General features: G+C 41.1%; 2 protein-coding genes across 4 annotated transcripts in view; both read left to right on the top strand.

The window, feature by feature from the left end:
• LOC114570760 (collagen alpha-1(I) chain) overlaps positions 1-5,018 on the top strand; it is a 143,812-nt gene extending 138,794 nt beyond the window's left edge. For both annotated transcript variants that reach the window (XM_028601288.1, XM_028601289.1), the window contains 3 exons: positions 207-287; positions 933-1,115; positions 2,634-5,018. In XM_028601288.1, coding sequence (XP_028457089.1) covers positions 207-287; positions 933-1,115; positions 2,634-2,783 — 414 coding nt within the window. In that variant the 3' untranslated portion in view covers positions 2,784-5,018. The remainder of the gene's footprint in view (positions 1-206; positions 288-932; positions 1,116-2,633) is intronic.
• Positions 5,019-5,553: 535 nt separating this feature from the next.
• On the top strand, positions 5,554-24,760 carry man1b1a (mannosidase, alpha, class 1B, member 1a). Of its 2 annotated transcripts, XM_028602622.1 has the most exons (14): positions 5,554-5,865; positions 7,350-7,484; positions 11,127-11,235; positions 11,823-12,040; positions 13,045-13,190; positions 13,385-13,503; positions 14,174-14,365; positions 15,092-15,240; positions 16,274-16,462; positions 17,054-17,244; positions 17,791-17,911; positions 18,765-18,959; positions 20,765-20,896; positions 21,241-24,760. In XM_028602622.1, exons 2-14 carry the CDS (start codon positions 7,383-7,385, stop codon positions 21,448-21,450), a joined length of 2,073 nt encoding a protein of 690 aa, XP_028458423.1. In that variant the 5' UTR covers positions 5,554-5,865; positions 7,350-7,382; the 3' UTR covers positions 21,451-24,760. The 2 variants fall into 2 exon arrangements, with proteins under 2 accessions (XP_028458423.1, XP_028458424.1); XM_028602623.1 differs by lacking the exons at positions 5,554-5,865; positions 11,127-11,235 and having other exon boundaries at positions 7,411-7,484.
• The last annotated feature ends 1,175 nt before the right edge of the window (positions 24,761-25,935 follow it).

Here is a 25,935-nt window from a genome sequence, read left to right on the forward strand (position 1 = left end):
ATTAATGAATTGGTCTCTGGTAGCGTTAAGTGAACGCATCGCTCACAGAGGTAGCTGGTTCACCTCTAGATCATACTTGAGCTGCAAGCTAATCCAGAGTTCATCAGCAGCTGTCTGAACACTGTTGACCTCCACAAGTCTATTATATGAAAGCAGGACTTGCACTCAGATTGGCAAAATGTGTGCCTTCTTTTGTCTGCCTGCAGTTGCCCATGAAAGCCTGGATGGAAGAATTTTTTGAAGAAGGATCCTTTCAGTGGCTCAGCAAGCTGGAGCAGGGGTTTCAGGTGAGTGAAGGGAACAACCAGAGCTCAACATTCACCTTAATTCTCTAATGACAGATTAGTATATCCATCACAACTGTGTTCATTGGTGTTATTGGACACTTGGGGGCAGTAGAAATCCACAACAATCTGAAAACACAGATTCTAACATATTTTTGATTTGATTTTTTTAAAACCTAAAAGCAAAGTGTTATAGGACAAAATAAGTAAAAAAGATCCCAAGAAAACCCTAACGCGTTGAGTCTGTAAGGGCACGTTCAGACCAACAAAAGTGATCCGGCTATAACGGTACGGGACTGTCCCAAAACAGACAGTCTGATCGGCGGTTACATGAGGAGTTATTACAGGAGTTTTTGGCTCTCCCCTGCGGCCTCCACCGCCACAGCCTAATCGCACCACCCCCATTCAAAATAATTGAAGACCGCCGCAGTGTGTGTGAATGCACGCTAAATGTGCCGCAAATAAACCAAACATTGACCCCTTTCACATTACACATTACAAACAAAACGATAGACTATACTGTCAAGAATTCTTCCAGACATTTTGTCAATTTTTCACTTACTGTTTGTTTTTACCTTTAATATGTTGCTGTTGTTTCATACCAGCTGACATTGTTAATGCAAGACATTTTTATACCTTCCTTCCCAGTTTTACTATCCAGGTGCTAATGTGGTCCAGATGCGTTTTCTGAGGTTGCACAGTAGCACTGCCGTCCAGAATATGACCCACTCATGCCAGCCAGGACACAGACTGGGCCAGGCAGACAGAGACGTCAAATTCCTCACGGACTCAAGGAAGCAAAGTTACCTCGGAGCACTTAAAGACTGTGTGGTATGTAGGAAGTTTTCTAAATGTCCCTTTTTACGGTTCGCTTGAGAGGCTTGAGAGGAAGTACGGGTCATGCTGCTACTGCGGTTTTATAAAATGTTGTTGAGAAAAAATCTTAACTGTCCTGTAAATAGTCAGCAACATTTAACTTTTTGCAACTTAATTATATTTATTTGAAAAATATTTTCAGAACTTTTAAAAGATCTACAATAGTTGGAAAAACTAAAAGCATTTATATACATCTTTTTGGTTTGGTCCAGGATGATGAAGTGAGCATTCTAAGTTGTATTTTTTCGCCAGGATAATCTTTCTAAATTCCGTAATTACAGGTGTGGAAAAAAGGTTTTGCCACGTGAAATGTATTTATGTTTTGCCAGGATTAATCAAGTGTGTGTTGTTGTACTCATACTTTTCATTAGTTCAGCAACAAGAGGCTGAAGTGCACCACTACCCCATGTTCTAAATAGGACTAAAAGCATTCATGTTTTCTTCCAGCTGAGTTTGAACTATTCCATTCTTCTTCTCCTTCAGTTGCACTGCAAAATCAATCTGCACACTATTCTACTTGTACTTTCTTTACATAGAATATGTACAGTAGACTCATAGGCCTTACGCATTCTGCTTATCTTGCATACATGTAACAATTATTTCCACAAAATAATCCTAATTGGGATGCATGTGGATAAAAATGGGTGGGCAGGAGGGTGTGTGTGAGCAAACAACAATGATAATAAACTTTATTCGCAGAACACCTATACAAGAAGCCTACAGCTCAGTGCTTTATAATGACGAAATGACATGCAGTGGCTGCTTTACATGAACAGACATAATTAATGCAGAATAAGATGGGAAATAAAATGGTGATGAAGTAATATTTTCCACCGCGTTGTCCACGTTTATAGAGCCTGCATTAAACATGGTAAAAAAACGCACAGGGCAAAGTATCCAGATGCCTTTCAGTAGTCCACCTCAGAAAAGTGTAGTTTCATCGGCAGACCCACGTCAATAACATCCACCGTCGCTTGATTACGCAGCCGAGTGGAAGTCGGATTCTCCTTTTCACTGCGGTTGTATTGTCCTAATTCCTTTTGAATTCTCCTTCACACCTTTCCTTGACCTCGTGACGTTTACCATCGGGGTTAAGGAAAAGTGGTTAGGGAAGGACTTAGTGGGGTAATTTTTTTCACTTTTCGACTGCAGCTGGTCAAAATTCACCTTGCAAACCTTTTTTTCCCACAAAAGAAATAGAAAAAATATCCTGGCAAAACCACCTGTTCTTAAGTCATAAACACAGAAAAGAGAACAATTTAAGATAACAGTCAGAAAACGCATCTTGCCTCTCAGGGTTTCCATAGGACGGAATGAAATACAGAATAATTGTTAGCTGCAGCCTCATTTGAGACAAATCATGAAACCAAATATTCAGTATTACTATTAAGTATTAATGTCACATTAAAAAAAAGTGATGAGTCATAGCAATTAAATGTAAAATAAATAACTATTGTGTTTCCTGTGTGTCAGCCTGGAGAGGAGATCATTTCTGGACCTCGGGAGTCTGTGTTTGAGTTCGAGGACCTCCATCTGCTCCCCCTGAGAGATGTAGCACCAATGGGAGGTGGAAACTTCACACACCAGTTTGGCTTCACCGTCGGACCTGTGTGTTTCAGCTAGAGGCGCTAGAAAACACTGCTGTCCCAGAAGACTCACAGGTCCAGGACACAGACCTCTGTTCATCTCATGGACACCTAGAGGACAACTGGAACAGAAGATGTCCCTTCCTTTTTCTCTCTCCTTGTTTTCAGGGGATTAAATCTCTCAAGTTGAATGACTCCGTATTCATGAATTTGGGAGGACACAAGCGTACCCAGGCTTTTTTTTTCACAGAGAAGTCAAATTTGTTTACAGAGACATTTATCTTGTATTGAATAATTTAAAAATGTATGTGTTTTTTTTTTTATCCTTTTTATATACATGTTTTTTTTTCTGTTTGATTTTTGTTATATATTTTGGGCTTCTGTCATAGCTTGCCCATTGTCTATATAAAAGCCAGACTGTCCTAGCTGACCTCCTAACAATGTGTTCTGCATGGGGACACAGCTACTGTGGTCCCATTGGCCGAATGTGACCTGGCGGCCAGTAATCTGACTCGCTGTCCACCACTTTAGTACTGTAAGTGACCTCAGGGTGTCACTTTTCTCATGGTGCCAATACGTTTTATATGAAAGACCATTTCTTTAATCCTAAAAACAATAGAAGTGGACACTCACATTGTCTTGGTGCTTCCAGTTGTCAACAGCACAGTTCCTCATTTTGTTGTAATACAAAACATTTTGTTTTATACAGTTTCATGTTATTGTATGTTTTGTTTTTTTTACGTCTCAGGTATGATACATTCATGAGATACACATGGGCACTGAAGCTGCTGTTGCCGCAGTATGTTGGTCAGTTTGGTAGTTTAGCATTAAAACAAGGCTTAGGAAATGTTTAAAGAAAAATCCATGAAAAGACCAAAATCAACACTGAATTAGTTCAACCAACAAATATTGTGTGTATCTAAAACCTCATACTGTATATCTTCTTCCACCTTGCCATTGAGCTACATTGTTGTTCCAAATTTATTAAAAACACACGAGTGAGGAACTCTGTTGCACTGAGTGACATGTTCCTCCATTACCATATACACACACTCTGTAGAATCCCACACACACCGTCCTGCTTCCAGAAATACTCACTAGAGCATTCGAACTCCTGCACACTGTTATCCAAAAATGTTAAAGAAGTTTTAGTCGTAGATCTTCATTACACTTTAAATGACAATACTACGTATAAGCATGTTTATTATACAGCCACAGGCTGCATCAACCCATCACAAAGAAAAAATGGGGTGGTAAAGTATTGCCTTTCAAACAAAAATCATCTAACATAAACACAATGTAAGACTAAAAAATGAAGTGACACAAAATGGTAATTCAGTCTGATTATGAGGCTTCCATTAACCCCCAATTTCTCTGAAGGTCTGTGATAGAAACGTTTCTGCTGCTTGAATCCATTTTGTGATGACTGTACAATACTTTACCACATTTTCATTAGATCTCATTGGACTATTTACAGTTTCAACTGTAGAAATGTTAAATTCACGTGTGTTTAAGGAGATTCTCTCTTTTTCGGTTATTCTCATGCAAACCAAAGACTGAAGCTAAGCACCCAGCGTCTACAGATCCATCTATTTCCTCCCAGAACAATACTGTAATTTCTTTCACTGTAAAGATCGTGCATAGGTTTGGCTGTAGAGTAAGTGCAAGAATAGTGCCCCCGGCCCAGCAGAGCTTCTTTGGCCCCCTGGTGAAAAATAAAGTGCCCATTACCACCCACTTAGCAGTTAGTAATTGCTGTCAACCTTCATTTCTGCTTCATTCGATCGGAGTGCTTGGGTCCAGAGAAAAGAAGCAAGCCCTGTAGCTTCTCAGCAGAATGAGGATTTGGTGTTTGCGTCTGAGTCGGTCAGCAGTGCGTGATGAGTGGTGTGCAGTGTGCACTGTCTGCAGGGAGTAGAGGATTCATTTGAGTGAGATCTCAAGGAGTTATGTCGGCTCAGCAGCTGGAAAACACCAAAACTTGTTTTCTTTCTTAAACAAAATTCTCAGAGGTAGAGATGAGGCGTGCCACTGATATATAACAGGAAAGAAATGTACTTGATCTTAACTAGAGGAATTGGATAAATGTTTGCTGTGGGTTGGCAATTCTAGCCTGGGGTTTAATATTTCATGTTTTCTCTTTATATTTAGATTTGTCATATCATCATTCCATATGATTGCCTTAGCTGGCTGAGACTGATCATTGTTAATTTGTACTAAACAAGTAAAGTATCATTTTAAAAAATCTGAAATGACATGCTGGACATCTTTCTCGTGTGATCCCACCATTAGCTCATTCAAAGAATTTTGTCAGCTGAATAAAAAAAAAAATACATAACCAAATGTTGACTGTGTATTTTATTATCAATAGTTTTGTAATTATTTGGTAAAAAGTAAATAAAAGTATTGGACACATTACATTTTGACCTGATGATGGCCAACATCTGAATGTGTTGCAGAACCTGCAACATGGTTTTTATAACTTTCACATATTGTAAATATTAGTTAGCATGCAAAAATGTAAAAAGTGTCTCTAAGCAAACATACAACTCAGCTATAGAGAATAGTTTGAAATCTAATTAATTTTACATGGGTTTAAAAGGAGATGGTCATTTATATTAGGGATATTTAAAAAGTTTTTTAAGGACAGCTGGAATTTAGAGCCAAAGTTGTGTCATTACATCTGATCTGTGAACGCTGTGATGAACACATAGACTGTTAATATTAATATAGTCTATGGTTGAACATAGACAGCAGGCTTGGTAAGGGTTAACGCTCATACCGTCACAACCAACACGTGCACACGTCACATGACGCGCAGCGTCATCTCGTCAGCTCTTGCTGTTCCGCATCTGTCTCTGGTTGCTAGTTTAGCTAACGTTAACTTTAGCCATGTTTTCTTCAGTTTTATTTATTTGACATTTCATGTAGCAGCCGGTCGTCTTGTGTGACAGTCGGACGGACTACTGTGTTACATGGTGGTTCTTCTGACTGCCGAGCAGTGTCACTTTCCATTCAGTAACAAGCCGAAGACGCAAGCTAGCCTCTCATAGCTAGCTAACAGCTGCTTAGCTTCCAGGAGAATAACGTAGCTGTAAGGCAACCAACCAGGCACAAAGGTGAGGGGGGAGACAGCTTAATGTCGGACTAGTTGTTACTGATTTAGTCCGTGTGTTTAAACAGCATGTCCGTGATGTGTGGAGCAGGGGTGTAACTAGCTAGATAACAAAATAAGGCAATTATAACAATAGCCTACCTTTGCTGAAAAAGCTCGTGACGGTAATTTACTAGGTAATGAAGCTTACGTTAACGTTAGTTATTTCATATAACTTGCAATCATTTGCTCTTTAAGTGCATTCCTAAAATAATTCCATTGTAAAGTGTACTTTTGATGAAGTAACTAGCTGCAAGACTTACAGCCCTAGCCCTTAGCTTTGCGTGGATGCTGTTTTTACTTGTAATCTCTGATCAAGCTTCCTTACATAGACTCTGTTACCACTGCAAGGCGCATCACTGCTATGTCCAGTTCTTATTCACGGTAACAATCGGTATTTGATGTTAAGAGCGTTTTTCTAAGGGCTCTTGTAAGTTTTTTTTACACCCGTTTCCTAAAACATCACTCAAAAACTAAGCGCACGTCCATTTGCACGTCAGCTGTCCATGGTGCTGAAGATGACAGATGACGATGAATGCATCTAAGTTTGTATCTCAACAGTGTTGTAAGCTGTATATATATATCTATATCTATATCTATAAAAATACAGAATGGCTAATGAAATAAATAACACAACTGACGTGTATACGTGTGCATGTTGCATTACAAAAAGCCCACCAAATCAGCAGTCATCCTTGCTGTATTTTATATGATACATGCTACTGTGTTGAAGACAGTAAACTCAGTCTTGTACATTGATCAGTGCAGCTGCTGTGAGTGGCAAATGATACTCTTCCAGTTCAGATAAAACCTCAAATCAAGCAGTGACAATTCTTAACTTCTTCTCTGGAAATGTGGAATCTGGAAACAATTCATGAAGGTGTTTGCAAAAGCGATGCGATCAACAGAAAGTGTTCGCTCCCAGGCCCACCCCCTGTCTGTAAATGCCCAAAAAACCCAGGTGCACAGGTGAAGCAAACAAATAGATTATCACTTCCGCTCAAACCGCGATGAAAACGCCCACCACCTACCATATCAGTGCACAACACAATAATCAACAAACAACATAAATGACCATAAAAGACGATAAACAACATCCAATATGTGGCTCCTACACATAATGTTTCCTGGTTTTTGTCTTGATACCCTGACATCTTTGTACCTGTTAGTTTAGATAGAAAACAGAAAAGATAACTACACCTTACCATCATGCATGGACTCCAAACCTAGATCAAGACATCCAGCAGGATTTCTGTATTGTGGTGTTTTACTAACCTCTGCCTCCAAAACCACCATAGTCCAAAAACCCTCAAATGTATTACATTGACAGTGTTATGAAAGCAGACAAAAGTAGCTAATTTTCACATTTTTAGAAATTCAGTGTGAATATGTTATATTAGGAGATAGTCACGGCCAGGCTAACTGTGTGTTTTACTTGTCTGAATGCAGCGTCTATGAGCTACGACTGGCCCCGATCAGAGGATGTATCCGCCTTCCAGAAAGGACTTCATCTCTCTGACGCTCAATGATCCGCACAGTCACACTTACAACAACGGCAAACACCGGAGACAGTCCTGCTGGAGGGTGAGTGGTCCTGTAGGGCAGTGTCCATATCATGGCTCTTTACCACGTTGACACTGAAACCCTGTGTTGGATGCAAGAAAAACTCGTGTTCACACCTGTAGGTCCATACATATCACTGCCATACCGCAGAGTTATGGTTGATGGCGGTGGTGGAAGATATGGAGAATATCTTCTATCGCAGTACATGCCATAACATGGTACTATATGCAGTAAACCTTCACTGAATGGTTGCAAAAAGGCTTCAGCTGGAAGCCTACAGCTGCTTGTTTCTGCTTCTGACCACGTCACTGAGATAAAGCATTTTTGTCTTCATGAAATGCATCGCATTTTTTCAGACAAATCAATTCCTAGGTTCCAGTCTTCTTTTCTTCCGCTTCCTTTGTTGTGGAGCAGCCTGAACTTTCAAACTCATCAGATAAAAACCTCCCCTGAGCACATTACATCTCTGATCACTACTGTGAGATAAACCAATTCGCCTCACCGTCTCTCTCTTGTCTATCTGCACATTTTCTTTAGTCTTGTTTTCTATACTCTGCCATTTCTTACACCTTTCACTCCTTTCTTATGTCCTATCACTGTCCTGATCTCCTGTTGGTTTTGCTACTCATGGTTTGACTGGCATATTGTGTTGCACTTATCATTTCACGTCTCGGGGGCGTTTCCTGCTTTGTTCACGGATTTCCTCTTTTATTCTTGTTCAACTGGTCTAACAGGTTTGCTCATAATGGGCCTCGTGCATGATTGTTTTCTTATTTTTCTCTTCTATTTGTTCTTGCACAAAGCATTAAGAGGAAAATAAGATAATCATACGTGGGAATGATGAGACATGCGCTGAAAGCCGAGTCTGTTATTACCCTCCTGGGTATGTTGATTAATTGCATTTTATCTTAAATTGGAAGGCGCCTGCCAGGCTATTTGAAATTAGCCCCAATAAACCCATATAAGGGCAGCAGACTTAAGTGCCGTGTGCAAACCACAAACCAACAGGCCACTGACATTTGACAGCAGGTAACGTTACACTCAGACAAAAGAGGAAAATAAAGGAGAAAAAAAATGCCATCCTCGGGGGGCGTTTCCTGCTTTGTTCACGGATTTCCTCTTTTATTCTTGTTCAACTGGTCTAACAAGTTTGCTCATAATGGGCCTACTATATTCTTCCACCTGAGAATATAGTTCCCGGTTTGTTTACAGTTAGAAGATGGCTGTGTCTCATGTTACGTTGTTTTTTGTACACACTGTGACTCTATAAATCACAACATGTAAATAGGAACATGTTGGCGTTATTTTGTCACTTATTCGGAGCAGTAGGATTGCTGGAACCATTCACCTGCATGTTCTGTGCTGGCCTGATGCCGCTGGAGCCGTCAGACAGCCTTACAGCACTCACAGAGATGAGAAGGGTATGTATCGACTTGTCTGGGGGTTAGGGTGAATAAGCTAAATTCCCAATAAGTCGGCGTGTTCCTTTAAGGGCAGCAAGAAGAAAACTTCTTCTGCAGAGATAGAAACTTTACTTAATGACTTTTTGTTAAAAAGAGACTTCAGCATATATTACTTTTTTCACAAATGAATGACACTCTCAGAGAAAGAAAGGGAGGAAAAACTTAAAGGATAAAAGAAATAAAATCCCTTGTCAAATACAAGCCATTAGATTTTTGTCTGCCTTGAGTATAGGCCTTGGTCATTTCGCAATGTTACAAAAGTGATCTGCTTACATGTTAACCATGGTGCTTTGCAATATTTTGCAGAACACAGCAGGCCATGGTTATTATGCACACTTTGTCAGGTGTGTATAAAAGCTTGCCATCGGCCTGTCAGTTTCTGGAAGGATTAAAAGTGTATTTCTTCACCAAGCAATGAGAGATTGCTAACAGCTATTAGTGTTAAGTGCAACATAGTGTAGTCAGGGAACAGTAGCCAGGACGTGCTGTTCTGGGGAGCAAATGGGATCAAATTGCTGCTTTTCTGGAGAGTTGAAATGTGTCAACGGTGCTTAGAAATAAGACAGTGTTGTATCCTGATGCACAGTGACCTGCAGTCATGCACATCAAGACACCGCGAGTATGAGGGTTTGCACAGAAAACAATGGGTGCAGGCGCCCAGATAGCTCAGTTGGTAGAGCAGGCGCCCATATATAGAGGTTTACTCCTTGACGATTCGGCTCCGACCTGCGGCCCTTTGCTGCATGTCATTCCCCCTCTCTCTCCCCTTTTCATGTCTTCAGCTGTCCTGCCAATAAAGGCCTAAAAATGCCCCAAAAGATAATCTTAAAAAAGAAAAGAATGGGTGTAAGTGTTCTGATTTGTGTTATACACTGCTGGTGTGTGTTCCCCTTTAGTTTTATCATATGTGGTCCAACACATCTGTTTTTTCCAACACATCTGCTTTATATGTGATGCCATCTCTCAACACTTAATTGTCAAATTAGTGCCCACTTTTATTTTTCCCCCAAAAAATGGTTTAGAATTAATTTTTTCATTCATTTGTAATCCTTAAAACACTAAGTAGTTGTTGTGTTTAAATATAAATAAATACAAATAAAAATTATTAATCATAAACAAAAAACCTCAGTAGTATTAAGGATTATTTTAATTTGGTATTCAAAAACACTTCTTTAATCTTCATTTCAACACGATTACTTCTGTCACCTCTTTTTTTAGAAAGAAAAAAAAAAAGCTAAACGGCACGGTCAGCTTTCATAAAGGGATTTTATTTGAGTTCTCTGAATTGAAAAGGCAAACCGGCGCTCTTATCGACTGATCTGTAACATTTTTATTTCTGCAGTATATCAACAGACAGTTCCTCCATAAAGCCAGATTTATAGCATCAGAGACGTCGGATCAGGCCCAGCCCTCCCGTGCACCTGTGCAAATCATGTTCCTTTTGAGTGGCTTGTTGGCTCAGCGTTTATGTCCTCAGGACTTCTCAACATTGGTTTTCTTTAATATTCCCAAAGACATGCAAGTCAGGTAGAAGCTCTGGATCTCTCATTGTCATGTGAGTGTAGGTCTGCCGAGTGAGTTTCCCTTCCTCCAGCCAAGCGCAGATGGAGAAAATGAATAATTATCTTCTTCGCTATGCTATAGGCCTACCACAAATGCCTGGTTGATAAAATGTCTCCTGAAGATTTGTATAAAACAGCACCATTGGACTGCACATAATGTGTAGATTCTGTGATGGTGAATGAGCTATAGCAAAAGAAAACGTCCCCTGAGATGAAGTCTGTTGTGTGTTCTTTCACAGCTCACAGACGATGGCTCAATAGTTTCGTGGTATTGCACAGGTGTTAATTAGAGCAGGCAACCGAGTGGTACCACTCTGCGTGTTAGCCTTCTCTCCTAAGAGACCCTGCCTCTGTCCCTCCCTCTGCACTGCTGGGCTTGCATTGTTTATTTGTGAGCTGTCACTTGGCTTAATGCATCGGGTGGAGAGAGATGTTGAGATTATACAAGGTAAGCCAGACCAGAAAGGCCATCACGCTTTTCCCTTAGCCACTCTACTTTCAAAAGCATAAACAGATTTGTAAGATATTTTGAGAGGGGGTTGGAGATGTTGGAATCTGCTGACAGACGCTTGTGATTTGTATCCAGAGCTGTTGGTCATGTTTCAGTGTAGTTAGCTTTGTTTTATATGTGCCTACAGAAATGGAAGCAGCTGTCTCGGCTCCAGCGAAGCCTCATCCTGTTCCTGCTGGCTCTGCTGCTCATATTTGGACTGCTCTCCTATCCCAGCATGACAGAACAGTGGAGAGGTAAACACTAAACTCACTGTAATGGTATTGCTGCATGACTCTGATGAGTTGGATGGCCTGTGTGTGTTGTGTTTGGCAGTGATGAGAAGTTGCAATGAATTACTAAAATGCCACATGAGACGCTCTGATGGTTCATCTCTGTTTAGATTTGTTTTTTGGCTCATTTGTGTTTCTGCACACCTGCTTGTTCAAGCTCTTGTATACTTCTACATACATCATATTTTGATTTTCAGACCACGTCCGCGCTAAGATGGCTAAATCTGCAAATGCTTCTATTTCCTTTCGTTATGGCTTTCCGTCCACACTAAGGTAGCTTTTTTTTTTCATACACGAAAACTGAGCTTTCTGAAAATCCCGGTCCAGAGTAGATAAATCTGCGTTTTTGTGTGGACTGGGAAAACTGAGCTTTTGGAAAAGGATGAGATATGTATGCCTGCTCAGACTTGATCTGAGGCTAAAGGATGATATATGTATTGGAGCTCAGACTTAGTCCGGAGGGGGGTGGTAGAGTAAGGAAATCAACTTTCTGTAGCCATCTCTGTGAAGAGTCTATTTTTAACAATATGTTGTTTCTTCTGTGTGTTTAGGGTTTTCTGACCGGGAGGACTGGCTGGAGCTGAATGACAGAGAGGTGAAGGATATTCCTCCCGAGGTGAAGTCTGTATTGTATCAAGCTGAAGCCAAAGCTCCTCCTCCTGTGGCAGGGCCACATATGGGGCCAGCTGTGGATCCAGATGCGGGTGCAGATGCTGTGGTGGGGCCCAGAGCACCAAATGTCCCCATTTTGGCTAAACCTCCCATTAAGGTTAGAGTTGTGTTTATTTATTTTACATCACTCAACATCAGCGAAAAAGTAAACGTGCTAGAGTCGGACAAGATTGGCACATTTGCAACTGCAATTCCTAACCAGAATGTTGAACCTACATAGATCTGTCATGTTAATTACAGTCAGACACATATACACATAACTCAAGTGTCCTAATAAAAAAACAAAACCGCTGGATACAAACAGCTGTTACAATACTTGATGAATTCTCTTTAATTCAGTGCTGCATGTGAATTTAGAGATGACTTGTACAGTTGACCCTGTTTTTGCTCTGTATTAGGCTTTCATATATTTGTAGCAATGGAATAATGAATGTTGTTATAACCCAGCTCTTTGACCATGACAAAAACATGAATGGAAATAATAAGTTGCTTATTTTTGACAAACAAACTATAAATTAAAGAACAAAATGTAAGTGTGAGGTGGGTTCTTCAGTGACATCAGTAATGTTCTTGTGGGTGTATGTGGATAATGTAGTGTAAGGTGTTAAGAAGTAAAAAAAAATTAACAAATAGTCTTAACAAAGGGTTGCAGGCGCTGGCAGGAAGAGAGAGTGAGAGAGACTGGAATCTGGCCTTTTATAGCCTGTGGCACGCTGGGCCCAGGTGCTCCAAATCTGGCTGAATGACTGCAATCAGGCTTCCCAGACTACCTTTGAGGAAAAGCAATTAAGTGATGCAGCACAACACAAACACACAAGTATACTATACAGGGGCCTTCACAATGTTCACACACACATTTGAAATTGGAATTTCACCGAATTCTGGTTACATCCATTACTGGTGACAAATCATTGTTGACGGGGTGCCCTGTTCTTGTGCTTGTGTACTTATTTTTGGTCCACACGTTTGAACTTCAGTTATGATTATGTGACAGCTCCAACTGTTGTTCAGTTTGCTAAAATGGTAATAAAAGATCACTCTAGATACCAGTAATCTATGTAGACTATATATTTAAAGACTTAATAGCTTATTCATCCACAGAATAAGACATTCCCAAACAAGAGAGGTCCACCGAGCCTGCCGAAAGATGGAAATATTTCAGACACAGTCGGTAGGAAAAAGCAAGTGCAAGAGGTGGTTCAAGATGAAGAAGGAGAAGAGGTGGACAAAGAAAAGAAGATTGTCAGGTGATTTCCTTCTTCCCACCTACAGAAGGTTTTGCAACTGTTAAGAATGATGAGCAGATGACATGTTAACATGACATTATTCAGAATATTGGAATCAAGCATTTTCCAGCTGCACCCAATCCCTGTAGCCCTTGTTGCAGAAGAGAAGCGGTTATAAATAAATGGTAATATGGGTTTTAACTTTGGTCTCGCAGCTGGAGAGGAGCACTGATCGAAGCTGACCAGGCCACAGAGCCTCCACCCTCGACCAATGAGAAAGAAGCTGCGGCGCCCCCAGCCCCAGCCAACCCAGGTGACCCTGTCCCACCAGAAGGTCCGTACTGTATTCAAATTCTTTACTAACTGCTTTATAACAGCAAGTAAACATCAAAACCTTATCCTAACCCTGCAACCAATTATCCATTTATCTCTTGTTTGTTTCTCTAAATAATACACAAATAGTTTAATTGATAAAATGTCAGAAACAAACATAAGTTTTCATCTTCACATGTCTTGTTTTGTCTGACCAACAGTCCAAAATGTCCAACGTTTTCCACTTATTTAGGTAAAATGCAGAAACCATAAGATTGAATTGCCATTCTTTATAGTTCTCCAGCCCTCTATCATTAAGATCCTCTTCTCTTGTTCTGTTCCTTCTGGAAAAAAGAAAGGTTTAAACTTTCCTTGCTCTTTGGGTCCACTGAGAAACCTTTCCCCTCAAGCAGATTCCTAGCGTTGTCCAGTTCTACTGGTATACTGTATGCTGTTTAAAGCCCAGCAACCTTTTTTTTCAACTTAAAAGTTTGAGCTTTTCTAACTCGTAGGACAAAACCCTGCTGTGGTCAAAGCATCATTGTCCATGCATGGCACAGAATATTCCTTCTACTGAAAATAATGTGAAAATGAGACGTGCACTGTTGAAAGGGCATCCTAGAGGAAACACAGACTTTTAAGATTACACTTTCATTTCTTATTCATTCCTTTGTGGACCATTTTATTTGCAGTTTCAACAGGAGCTGTGGACCGGCTGGAGGCGGTGCGTGATGCCTTCAGACATGCGTGGAAAGGCTATAAGGAGTACGCCTGGGGTCACGATGAGCTCAAGCCCATATCCAGGTCTTTTGGCGAGTGGTTCGGACTGGGTTTGACTCTCATTGATTCTTTGGACACCATGTGGATTTTGGGCCTAAAAGAAGGTATGTCAGTTATTCCCTCTCTCTGGGGGCTAGGTGTCATTTAAAATGTTACAATGCAATGCAAAATAGTGTACTGTTATACAGATATGATATAGAGTTTTCACATCTGTTTGAATCCACTCGCATTTTTTGTGCCATCTCTAAAAGGTAGCTTTGCATTTTGTCTTCACTACATCGACTTTACACAACAGAGTCTACTTGCAGGTGTTAAGTAGTACTACTATGTATGTGAAACAAGTTGTATAAAACCTTTTGTGGCTCCAGAGGGAGCTATTTGAAGTCTGTAGCGTTTAAAAATGAAAAGAATCTGGGGGAGTGGAGTCAGAAAGAAGTGATCTTTCCAGATTTCTGTAGCCTGCTCCTTATCTCAGCTGCAGGCTAGCATCTGGAGGCTACATTAGCCGCTACATTAGCATTCAAGTTGCATTTGGGTTTTTTGCGGGTGCCAGGTTTTGACAGCGAAGAAGTATGCATTGAAAGAAAATAAACAATATCTCTTCATAAATTTAGTTTTTTTTTTTTTTTTTTTTTTTTTTTTTTTTTAGTTAAATGAGTGGAGTTTTCTGACAAAGCCGGGGTCGGTGTATGGAGTTTGTTACAAGACCACTTGATCATGTCACTTCAGGTGAAACATCTTTTAATACACCATTGATGTCATCAAATGTAATTCTTTTCTTTTCCTCTCTTTCTCCTTCCCACTCTTGTCCTCTGACTCACTCTGCGTAGAGTTTGCAGAAGCAAAGGATTGGGTAGAGAAAGAGCTCTCCTTTGACAAGAACGTGGACGTGAATCTTTTTGAGACAACCATCCGTATCCTTGGAGGCCTGCTGAGTACCTACCATCTAACAGGAGACCAACTCTTCCTAGAGAAAGCTGTGAGTCAACCCATAACAGGCATTCTTACTCTCCCGTTTTCTGTTGTTCAGTTGTTTTAGAATAGCAGTCTAAAAAGTTTCAAACAAACAAGCATGCAACACACATAGCATTATCATAAACTACATTGTAGAATTGACGGGCTTCACGTTGCCTACTCTGCCTCACTTCAGTGGCCAGTTGAAGGGAGGGGGAGAGAGAGAGAGATGTGCTCAGAAAAGTTACAACATTTAGAGACCAACAAAACCCTTTTCAATCCCTGATGGGTATCTTTATGAAAGATATAGATTTTCAGCAGAGGGAATACATATCTTTGTCAGCTTCTTTGGTCGTATATATGTTGCCAATGCGACATCGCGTTGAATTATGTTTTTAAATTCATGTTTTATTTGCTCCCACGATCACTTACCACTGCCAGGGCTGCAACTGTAAGAATAGGCTACAGGCAAGTGTAATTTTTGGTCCGATATTTTGCTGGAATGATGGGGCAGTAATAGCCTATTGATAAGTCTTGTAATTTATGCTTTGAAGGGGTCGCCAATTTTTTGCCAGCGTTCCTTCCTGTGTTTACTGTAGCAGCAGCGCCTGTAGCTTTTTGCCTGTATAACGTGTCTGTGTTCTGCATATTCCTGTAGGATTCTCGTTTGCTCGTCTTGTGTAAAATATGCAGCTCTGGTAGACTTGTCCATGTTTGCGATTGGTCGTGCTGTGCAAACACCGCCTCTTTTATGTGAACGCGCTCGTCGCTAGATTGGGAAACCCTGGGTTGATTGAACTAGTTGTGAACCACCGTCGTGACACAGGTTATGTCGGACCGCAGATGTTAGATTTGGTGAAGCCGGGTGACGGAAATAAATCTAGGGCATGTTGATCTTGCTTCGTAGTACAGGCCTCCGGTGTCTTTAGATTTGTTGATGTGGTAATGTTCTGTGTAAAGTTGTTTCATTTTCAAAATAAAGTCAACGATGCTTAACTCTTACAGGAAAGATAAAGTCATTTCTCCCCTATAATTCTGTTTCTTCTCTCCACTTAAAGAAAGATCTCGGGTCCAGGTTAATGCCTGCCTTCAAAACTCCCTCAAAGATCCCGTTCTCAGACGTTAACATCGGGAAGGGAATAGCCCACCCCCCCCGATGGACGTCAGACAGCACGCTGGCCGAGGTCACGAGCATTCAGCTGGAATTCAGAGAGCTGAGCCGCCTCACCCAGGAGCCCCAGTACCAGGTCAGGACACCAGGAGGGCCTCCACTGCAGTCAAATGTGCTCTAGTGTGTGTGTGTGTGTGTGTGTGTGTGTGTGTGTGTGTGTGTGTGTGTGTGTGTGTGTCCAATAAATTTGATTTGGCATTACTTCCAGTTCTTTGAGATGGAGTGAAAAAAGATTGGATGCAATTTATAAAGATATTTGATGGAGGGTTTAATTTCAGTTAAAAACCGACATTAAGTACAGCTCGCAAACACTAGTGTGATTGAAGTGACAAGCATGAGCTAGGATTTGCTTTAAATCCATCATATTGTCAGTTTATGAGTGATTCCAGAAACCCAAGCTTGCCCCTGAAGATTTGAAGCCCAATCTCACGTCAATTTGAGTAATTTCTGTCATAACCTTCACCAGCTCTGTGACATAGCTTTTGATGAGCCCACTTTCATCAAAGTGTGAAATTGCTAAAACTTTTCCAATGACAAATGCCTTAAACTGTATTTTTCAAAGATATTGGCCCACACACCAGCTGTAAGTGAAGCGAGGCTGTTGGGTTCATTATCTTATGTCTAGACATTAATGGTAGCTGTTCTGTTTTTTTTCTAACCTTCCTAGGAGGCTGTGAATGAGGTAATGAGGCTGGTCCACAAGCTGCCAGGCAAACGGGACGGCCTGGTGCCCATGTTCATCAACACCAACAGCGGCCAGTTCACGCACAAAGGAGTCTTCACACTTGGTGCCAGGGCGGACAGCTACTACGAATACCTGCTCAAACAGTGGATCCAGGGAGGCAAGGCGGAAGACGAGTAATTCCAACTTTACATTTCTGAGTGGATTTTCTGTGATTGTGAGAAGAAAACACTGGATTTTAAGATGGAACAACGGAGCCATAGCAAAGCAAAACTTACTGTATATTCACAAAACTTCACGAATCACTTTAGAGACAGAATGCAAAACATGCAGAAATGTTGGTAAAAGTTCTAAAGTAGCTAGACACATTTTCTGACATAACATTCAGTGTACTTAAAGTAGTTAGTCTGGGTTTACAAGTTGCAGCCACACCAAGGCAGGCTGGGAAATAATCCAATACTATCATGTGTCAATTTAAAAAATGAGAGGAAATTAATTGTTGAAGTTTTTGTTTAACACGTGAAGAGTGATGTAATGCATTACATAGTGGAATTTGCTGCATTGCACTACTTTAAGTATTTTAAAAATAACGTTATCACGTTTTCTTAAAGTTGTGGTACTGACTTGAGTCATATTGCACAGCCCTAAACAAAGGCAAGACAGACCGACTAACACTGACTAATATTTATATCTGTCACATTTCCTGTTTTTGTTTTGTCCAGCCTGTTGGAGGACTACCTTCAAGCTGTGGAAGGAGTGAAAAAACACCTTGTGAGACAGACGGGACCCAGTAGATTGACCTTTGTTGGAGAGTTGTCCCACAGCCGCTTCAACCCTAAAATGGTAGAGATGCTCGCCAAAAGTCAGTGTGCGAAAGACAGGGGCTCATAGGCCCTTAATGTAACCTAGGAACTGCTGAAAACCTCAAAATCAAATGTTGTGGTGTTGTGTGTGTGTGTGTGTGTGTGTATATATAGTGGCCAACTTAAGGCTCTACTCAGAGCCTACGTAAGGGGCCTGCGCGGTTGTAAGGATTTATACTTGTGTGTGCGTGGGGAGTGTGTGGTTGAGCGAGTGAAAGAGTGACAGGGATTAGCTCCGGAGAGAGTACCGACTTTATATACAGTCTATGGTACCGACTATGGCGGTGGAGACAGAGAAACAAGTGTCTCCCCTGTGCTTTGTGACCACAGTCGGTAAGCTGTAGCAAGAAAGGTTAACCCTCTCCTCGATTTCATGTTAGCACCCGGAAATGAGGAAGTGTGACACTGCCATGCAGACCAATCACAGTTGTTGGCGTCTGCATCACTGAGACATGACGTTACATTTCTGAGCAGGTGCACGTCGGGCTACAGCGTAGGGTCCGTATCTGTGTGTACCTACGACGTAGATTCAACCCAGAACCATTAGTGAGGCTTTTGAACCTGCTGTGTTTTGGAAGTACAGCACGAGGACCCCTTATTGTCATAGGGCATTTCTCACACTGCCAAAACTCAATGAACTCATATCCCAGACAACAGCCGCCTTGTTCAATCAATCGGCCTTTGTGCTTTTGTTGAGTCAGAAGCTGTACAAGCTCATGTGCATTGAGTCTTTTTCTCCATCAGCCAGTCGAAATCAATTCCACCTCTCATCATTATCTCTCCTCGTTTTCACCCCTCCTGATTGCACCTCTCTCTGTCTTGTCACTCTACAGGACCACCTTGTGTGCTTCCTGCCAGGAACCTTGGCGCTGGGGGCCCACAACGGCCTCCCGGGGGACCACATGGATCTGGCTGTGCAGCTGATGGAGACGTGTCACCAGATGTACCAACAGATGGAGACTGGGCTGAGCCCAGAGATCGTCCACTTCAGCATGCAGGCCAGTGATGGGCCCAACCTTATTGTCAAGGTATGGCTAATAGCAGAAAGGAGGCATTTGGTCATCTTCTTTTTCTTCTTCTTTTTAGCATAATTTTTTATACAGTGGGGGAAATAAGTATTTGACCCCTTGCTGATTTTGCAGGTTTGCCCACTTACAAAGAATGCAAAAATCTACAATTTTAATCATATGTACATTCTAACAGTGAAAGACAGAATCCCAAAGAAAATTCCAGAAAATCACATCATATGAATTTATTAAAATTGATAACCATCTGATGAGGAAAAACAAGTATTTGACCCCCTGGACAAACAGCATGTTAATATTTTGTAGAAAAGCCATTATTGGCCAGCACAGATGTCAAACGGTTTTTATAGTTGGTGACAAGGTTTGTGCACATTTCGGCAGGGATGTTGGCCCACTCCTCCCTGCAGACAGCCAATAAATCATTCAGGTTCCGAGGTTGTCGCCTGGCAACTCAAATTTTAAGCTCCCTCCAAAGATTTTCAATCGGATTCAGGTCTGGAGACTGGCTAGGCCACTCCAGAACCTTGATGTGCTTCTTCTTCAGCCACTCTTTTGTTGCTTTGGCGGTGTGCTTAGGGTCGTTGTCGTGCTGAAACACCCATCCTCGACCCATCTTCAGCTCTCCCACTGAGGGAAGGAGATGTCGGTCCAGAATTCCACGATACATGGCCCCGTCCATCCTCCCCTCAATACGATGGAGTTGTCCCGTCCCCTTGGCTGAAAAGCACCCCCAAAGCATGATGTTCCCACCACCATGCTTGACGGTGGGGATGGTGTTCTTTGGGTTGTACTCGGTGTTCTTTGCCCTCCAAACACGACGAGTTGAGTTGAGGCCAAAAAGTTCTATTTTGGTCTCATCTGACCACATCACCTTCTTCCAGGCCTCTTCTGAGTCGTCCAGGTGGTGAATGGTGAACTTCATGCGGGCCTGTACATGTTTCTTCTTGAGCAGGGGACCTTGCGTGCGCTGCAGGATTTCAATCCATGACGGCGTAGTGTGTTACCAACCGTTTCTTTTGTAACTGTGGTCCCAGCTGCCTTCAGTTGATTCATCAGTTCCCCCTTGTGGTTTTGGGATGATTCCTCACCGTTCGCATGATCAGGGACACCCCACAAGGCAAGATCTTGTGTGGAGGCCCAGACCGAGGGAGGTTGGCGGTGGTGTGGTGCTTCTTCCATTTCCTGATAACTGCACCGACAGTTGATCTTTTCTCTCCAAGTTGCTTTCCGATTCTCTTGTAGCCCATCCCAGCCTTGTGCAGATCAACAATCTTGTCCCTGATGTCCGTGAGAAAGCTCTTTGGTCTTGCCCATGGTGGTGATGTTGGATGCTGGTTGTTTGGGTGTTGACAGGTGTCTTTTATACAGGTAACGAGGTGAGGCAGGTGTATTTGATGTAGATAATTGGTTCGGATTGGGGCTGTGTCTTAAAGAAAGACTAACTGGCTTGTAGGAGCCAGAATACTTGCTGTTTGTCCAGGGGGTCAAATACTTGTTTTTCCTCATCAGATGGTTATCAATTTTAATAAATTCATATGATGTGATTTTCTGGAATTTTCTTTGGGATTCTGTCTTTCACTGTTAGAATGTACATATGATTACAATTGTAGATTTTTGCATTCTTTCTAAGTGGGCAAACCTGCAAAATCAGCAAGGGGTCAAATACTTATTTCCCTGTATATATGTGTATATGTCCTATATCTTCCGTGGGACTGCCTGGTTGAATAAGGGTCAAACAAAAATATCTTTATCTGATCCTTTTTTTTTATTATTAATTTTGATATGTATTGACACCTTTTATCCTCCAGCCTGCAGACAGACACAACCTGCTGAGACCAGAGACGGTAGAAAGTCTGTTCTACATGTACAGATTCACTAAGGACCCCAAGTACAGAGACTGGGGATGGGACATACTGCTTAGCTTCAATAACTACACTAAGGTAGGTAACAGGCTTATTGGTAGGGCTGGGTATCGTTTAAAAATGTTCGGTACCGTGACTTTGATACCGGTTCCTAAACGATACTTTTTTCGATAGCAATTTTAGATCTTGGTAGAAGCATGCTGCATGCTTATTGGGCCACTGAAGCTGATGGGATATACTCCTTAGGTATTGAAATTGGGTATTGAATGATGAGGCATTTTTCGATACTCAATACTTCAAAGGCAATTTGGTCGGTGCCAGAAAAGTATTGAATTCGGTACCCAGCCCCACTTACTAGTGTAACTGAAATGACCAAATCATTAAGAGTTTTGTATCCTGACCAAACGCCTCCACGTCTACAGGTCCCCGGCGGTGGCTACACGTCCATTAACAACGTCCGCGACCCCGTAAACCCCGGGCCCCGGGACAAGATGGAGAGTTTCTTCCTGGGTGAGACGCTAAAGTACTTGTATCTGCTCTTCTCTGACGACACGGAGCTGCTCAGTCTAGACAAGTATATCTTTAACACCGAGGCCCACGCTCTCCCCATATGGCCCTCCCCACCCAAGTGATGTCACCATACAGGAGAAGTCTGTAAAGATCAGGCCTGGTGGCTCCTGTATGAGTCAAACACTGTTGTTGCCGCTCAGTCAGGCAATTCCCTTAAGCAACCGTCCAGGCTGGACTGCTGCAAAGCAGACCTGTGCCGTCCACCTGTACTTTGATACATTTCCATGTGGAAGAGTTTATTTTTCTTTTTTTTTTCTTCATTTTTCCTAAGGAAAAGGTTTGTATTAGAGCTGGTCTCTAATGTAAAACACTTATTTTATTTATTTTTTTAAATTAGCTCTGACTAGCTGGCTCCAACAGGAGACAAGAAGGGAAATGGTGGGAGTACTTTATTACTTTGGCGACTGGGATAGTTCTTGTATGTACGTATGGGGTCACAACAATCATGTCATGCCTGAGTTTTTTTTATTTATTTTTTTCCTTTGTCAGGTGCACATCCTCACTAGTCCTACATAGTCAGGTGTCATGGCTGTGAAGGAGTCTACAAATGAATTGTGTTAAACAGATTGCTCTAGTGGAGGAGTCCCATATTATTTGTAAAAGTCTTTACTCTGGCAACTCCCAGTGCACTTGCTCATGTACAAAAATGGTATACAAGGAGTTAAGAGGAGTTGTGCTTTTTTATTTTTATTTTTTTATCCCTTTTGTGATGTCCATCCCCTGTATTGTCCCATCCTAAGTGTTTAGGAATCAGTGGGCAGCTACAGTGCAGTGTCCAGGGACCACTTTCACTTCTGAGACCTGTGCCTTGCTGAGCAAATGCAGCGTTTTCCTAATACCTACTGTGTATGTCTTTAATTAAATAAAGACCTTAGTAAAGTATTAGGGCGGTTATGGCTAGTAAGATTGCCATAACCCAGGAGTTACACACAAATCAAATTATTTAAAACCTTATTGGTGATGTATAATGCATCTGAGCCTGGCTCACCATATCAAAGCACTTTTTTTGGAGCTTTCAACTACACTGACTATAATGGTTATTGTCACCAAGATGGGACAGTTGAAGAACTGTAAAGGCCCCAAAATGCATTGCAACGTGTATTACTCATTGGGCACTACTTTAGCAGTGATTCTGCAGATACTGAGGGGTTAAATGTTAAATATGGTGAAGCTCACTGCACAGTCACACCTCTTTTTGTTTTTAAGGGACGTTTGGCTCTTGTTGTTTACTGATCTTTTCATTTCGGGTGGCAGTGAGAGGGTAGTCTATGGGTAGTCATGTTTATAAGACCTAACAGTTTGAAAGTGAAAGTATATAGAGGTCTTTTTGAATGAATCAGGGCTGTACACCTAATGCCATCTTGCTTTTATTAATGAATGTCTACTTTTATTTTGTTATTTCTTTCAGTTTTACATTTGGTCATAGAGGAGCCCTTGTTAGTAGGTGTGTTTATATACACTCTCCCAGTTTTGAGTCTAATCCTGGTTTTGATTAAATATGGGATTGTATTCACAATTGTTTCACATTATATGAAGGGGAATTAATTAGGGTTTCCGTGCAGTCTTAAATTTGCAGTTGCTGTGAAGTTAGATGAAGAAAACCCAACTCAGTACATTACCATTTCCTGTGTCAGGGACATTATGCATGCAGCCGTTCATTCACCCTCTTTTCACAGACGACTTGTTTAAGAAATTGAGTTTGTTGAATAGTTTTCTTCATACTTGAAGGAGTTTGATTAATGCCCTGTAGCAATCCCACTGACTTCCTCTCAAATGTGACGTAGAGCAGTGTGGGAGGAGCGCTTGTTTTCTGTACGGTAACTGGGACAAATCCATTTGAAGGACACATCCGGTGTGCTGTAGGAGCGGCGTTGAAGATGGCTGAACCCACACTCTGTTATTTCATGACTTTCAATTCTTCAGTCCGAAAAGGATCCACGTCTTGGATAATTCTTTTCCGCGGCTTGAAACGGGCTGTCATATTCCCGCTTTGACCATCTCCTTTTGTTAATGAACTTCAGACTAACAGAGAGCCATATACTGACCACTGTCATTGAATGTGCATTACATTTCCCAATGCTCTGCTGTGCCTATTGAAATGTATATTGTGCTACGGTGGTTTGGTTCTGTTTCTTTATTGCTGCTGTATCAGTGGTGTTTATTTGTGAAGTGCTATGAGGGAACGTTTGGTTGATGGCTTGTATTTTTACTCTGGATGAGTGGGTGAGAAAACAACATGGGTGTAAATATTTTGTGTAAATTGTTTCTTACCTGTGTACTGAATCCAACCTGTGCATCCACTGATTTATCGAGCCCTTTCTGGACTCAGCATTCTGTGTCATCATGTCAAAACATTTCTGTTTTTAAGTAGGTCATTTTTTTTGTGTCTACTTAACGCAATCCATCCAAAAATCAATGCCAGTTAAACATTCATGGAGACTAATGTCTGATAAGGAGTACTTTTCAGAGGTTTTTGCTTTCTCTTTGGCGCAGGGGGGAAATGAAATATCCTTAATATATTAAGAAACATATATATTTTTTAAAAAGGCTTACCTAATGTGAGAGAACATTAGTACTACAACTTGAAATTCATGGAAATGATCATGGTTAAATAAATTAGAATTTATGTTGCATATAAAATAATTAAATGAGAGCTGTATGACTTATTTTTATTTTCTATTAACCTTGAGTGTTAATGCGGCCACAGTCAAACCAGACTTTAAATGTAAAGGAAGAAAACTGTCATGAGGTCCTTTCGTCATCCACGCATATCGTTTGTGTGACTTTACAGAAAAACAACTGTGGGTACTTTTTCAAATATTATGTTGCCATGTAAAATTGCCAGCGTGTTTACTGAGTGAAGTCCATGCCTGAAAGCGGCTACGGTCGCTTTGTTGGAAACGCAAAAACTAAAACCATCACCAGGTCACACACGTGGGTGAAGAAGCCAAACTGAATCTCTCAGTGGAAATCCGCCATACCTCTTAACCAAATTTGAATTTGGTTTGATAAGTGTAATGTTCTCAAAATAATGTATACATACGTAACTAAATCTGCCTTCCGCACTTGAAAGGATAGAGCTGGCGTTATTCTAGATTTTCTTACTGTCGACAAAGACCAAAACCAACTTCATGTCAGACTCAATACTTTGACTTCCTCAGCCCCAAGATGTAAATCTTCAAAAATGTAAAATAAAAGTTTAGTTCATTTTTAAAAGGTAGTAATTTCCTAAAACAGCTGGGCACTTTAGTTTTTATCAGATGTTACTTAAACAGGGAGACATAGCAAATTTGTTAGGGACTATTTTCAGTGGTGGATTAACACAAATGTTCTCTAGTTAGAGTGTGTGTGTGTGTGTGTGTGTGTGTGTGTGTGTGTGTGTGTGTGTGTGTGTGTGTGTGTGTGTGTGTGTGTGTGTGTGTGTGTGTGTGTGTGTGTGTGTGTGTGTGTGTGTGTGTTTTCATGGTAATAAAGGAACATGTCACTCATTGAAGCGGTGCGCCTCACTGATGTGTTTTTAATAGTTTTTCTATTTTTGTATTCTAAACGCATCATAAACCTGAGAGTTGTGCTATGTTCTGGATCCACAGAGGGATCTGTCAAGTCAGAACACAAAAATCATCAGATAAAAGACTCCACTAAAATGTAAAACAAATACTGCTATAGACGTGAAAAAGCAGTGCATGGCAGGGTCTTCACATTGAAAAAACTCTGCTCCCTCTGCGTAATTGTCGCTGTTATCTTTGGCAGAACTCAGCCTTCATGTCAGATATTCATGATCCCGATTTTGTGTTAAGAGACTGATGGTAACAGAAAAGACCAGAAATGACTCCCTTAGCTCCACAATGAGCTCCTACAGAGAAGCTATTTGTAGTCACTCTGCTTTGTCATTTCATATTCTCATTATTTTCACGACTGATTCCTCCACATTAAGGAAATTGGGCAGTCTAGTCTTTTTTTCTTTTCTTTTTTTTTAAATATATAAAATTGTGAAATTGATTCTTGAGGTTGTATTGCAATCATAAGGTTTTGTGAAACAAATGAATATGTAGGGTTGATGTACAGTATTTGTTTTGGTAAGAAGCATTTTGTTTTATTAAACTCTCTTACATCAGCTGAATGGCTGAATCTTTCACTTGTGATGATGATAATTAATATTAATGTGAATAATATTGAATCCAAGCCATAGCAAAAATGACAACTCTTCTGTACGTACAAATGTACGTGGGTGACAAAACCTCAGCGTAGTTCATCGGTTTATTGCCCACAGAGGTTGCTGCTCCAGCGCCTGTGACCCTGTGTCAGGGGCCAAAGACATGGATCAATATCGTTTTTGCTGATTAATTGAGCTGTGCTAAGAAAAAAACACATCTTGACACCGTAATCACTTCTCTCCATGATGACAGAGCCAGTATGTTGGCCTGAAAGTCGATCACTTTCCTGAATACTTTGAGGGCATGCTGACATGCAAAGTATTTATTTTAATATTGGCAATTATTAATTTTCCACTTTTCTATACAAACTTTGAGTTTAGTTTTCAGAGCTGG

This window comes from Perca flavescens, chromosome 16 (genome assembly GCF_004354835.1).
Source record: "Perca flavescens isolate YP-PL-M2 chromosome 16, PFLA_1.0, whole genome shotgun sequence".
In the NCBI taxonomy this organism is placed as follows: Eukaryota; Metazoa; Chordata; class Actinopteri; order Perciformes; family Percidae; genus Perca; species Perca flavescens.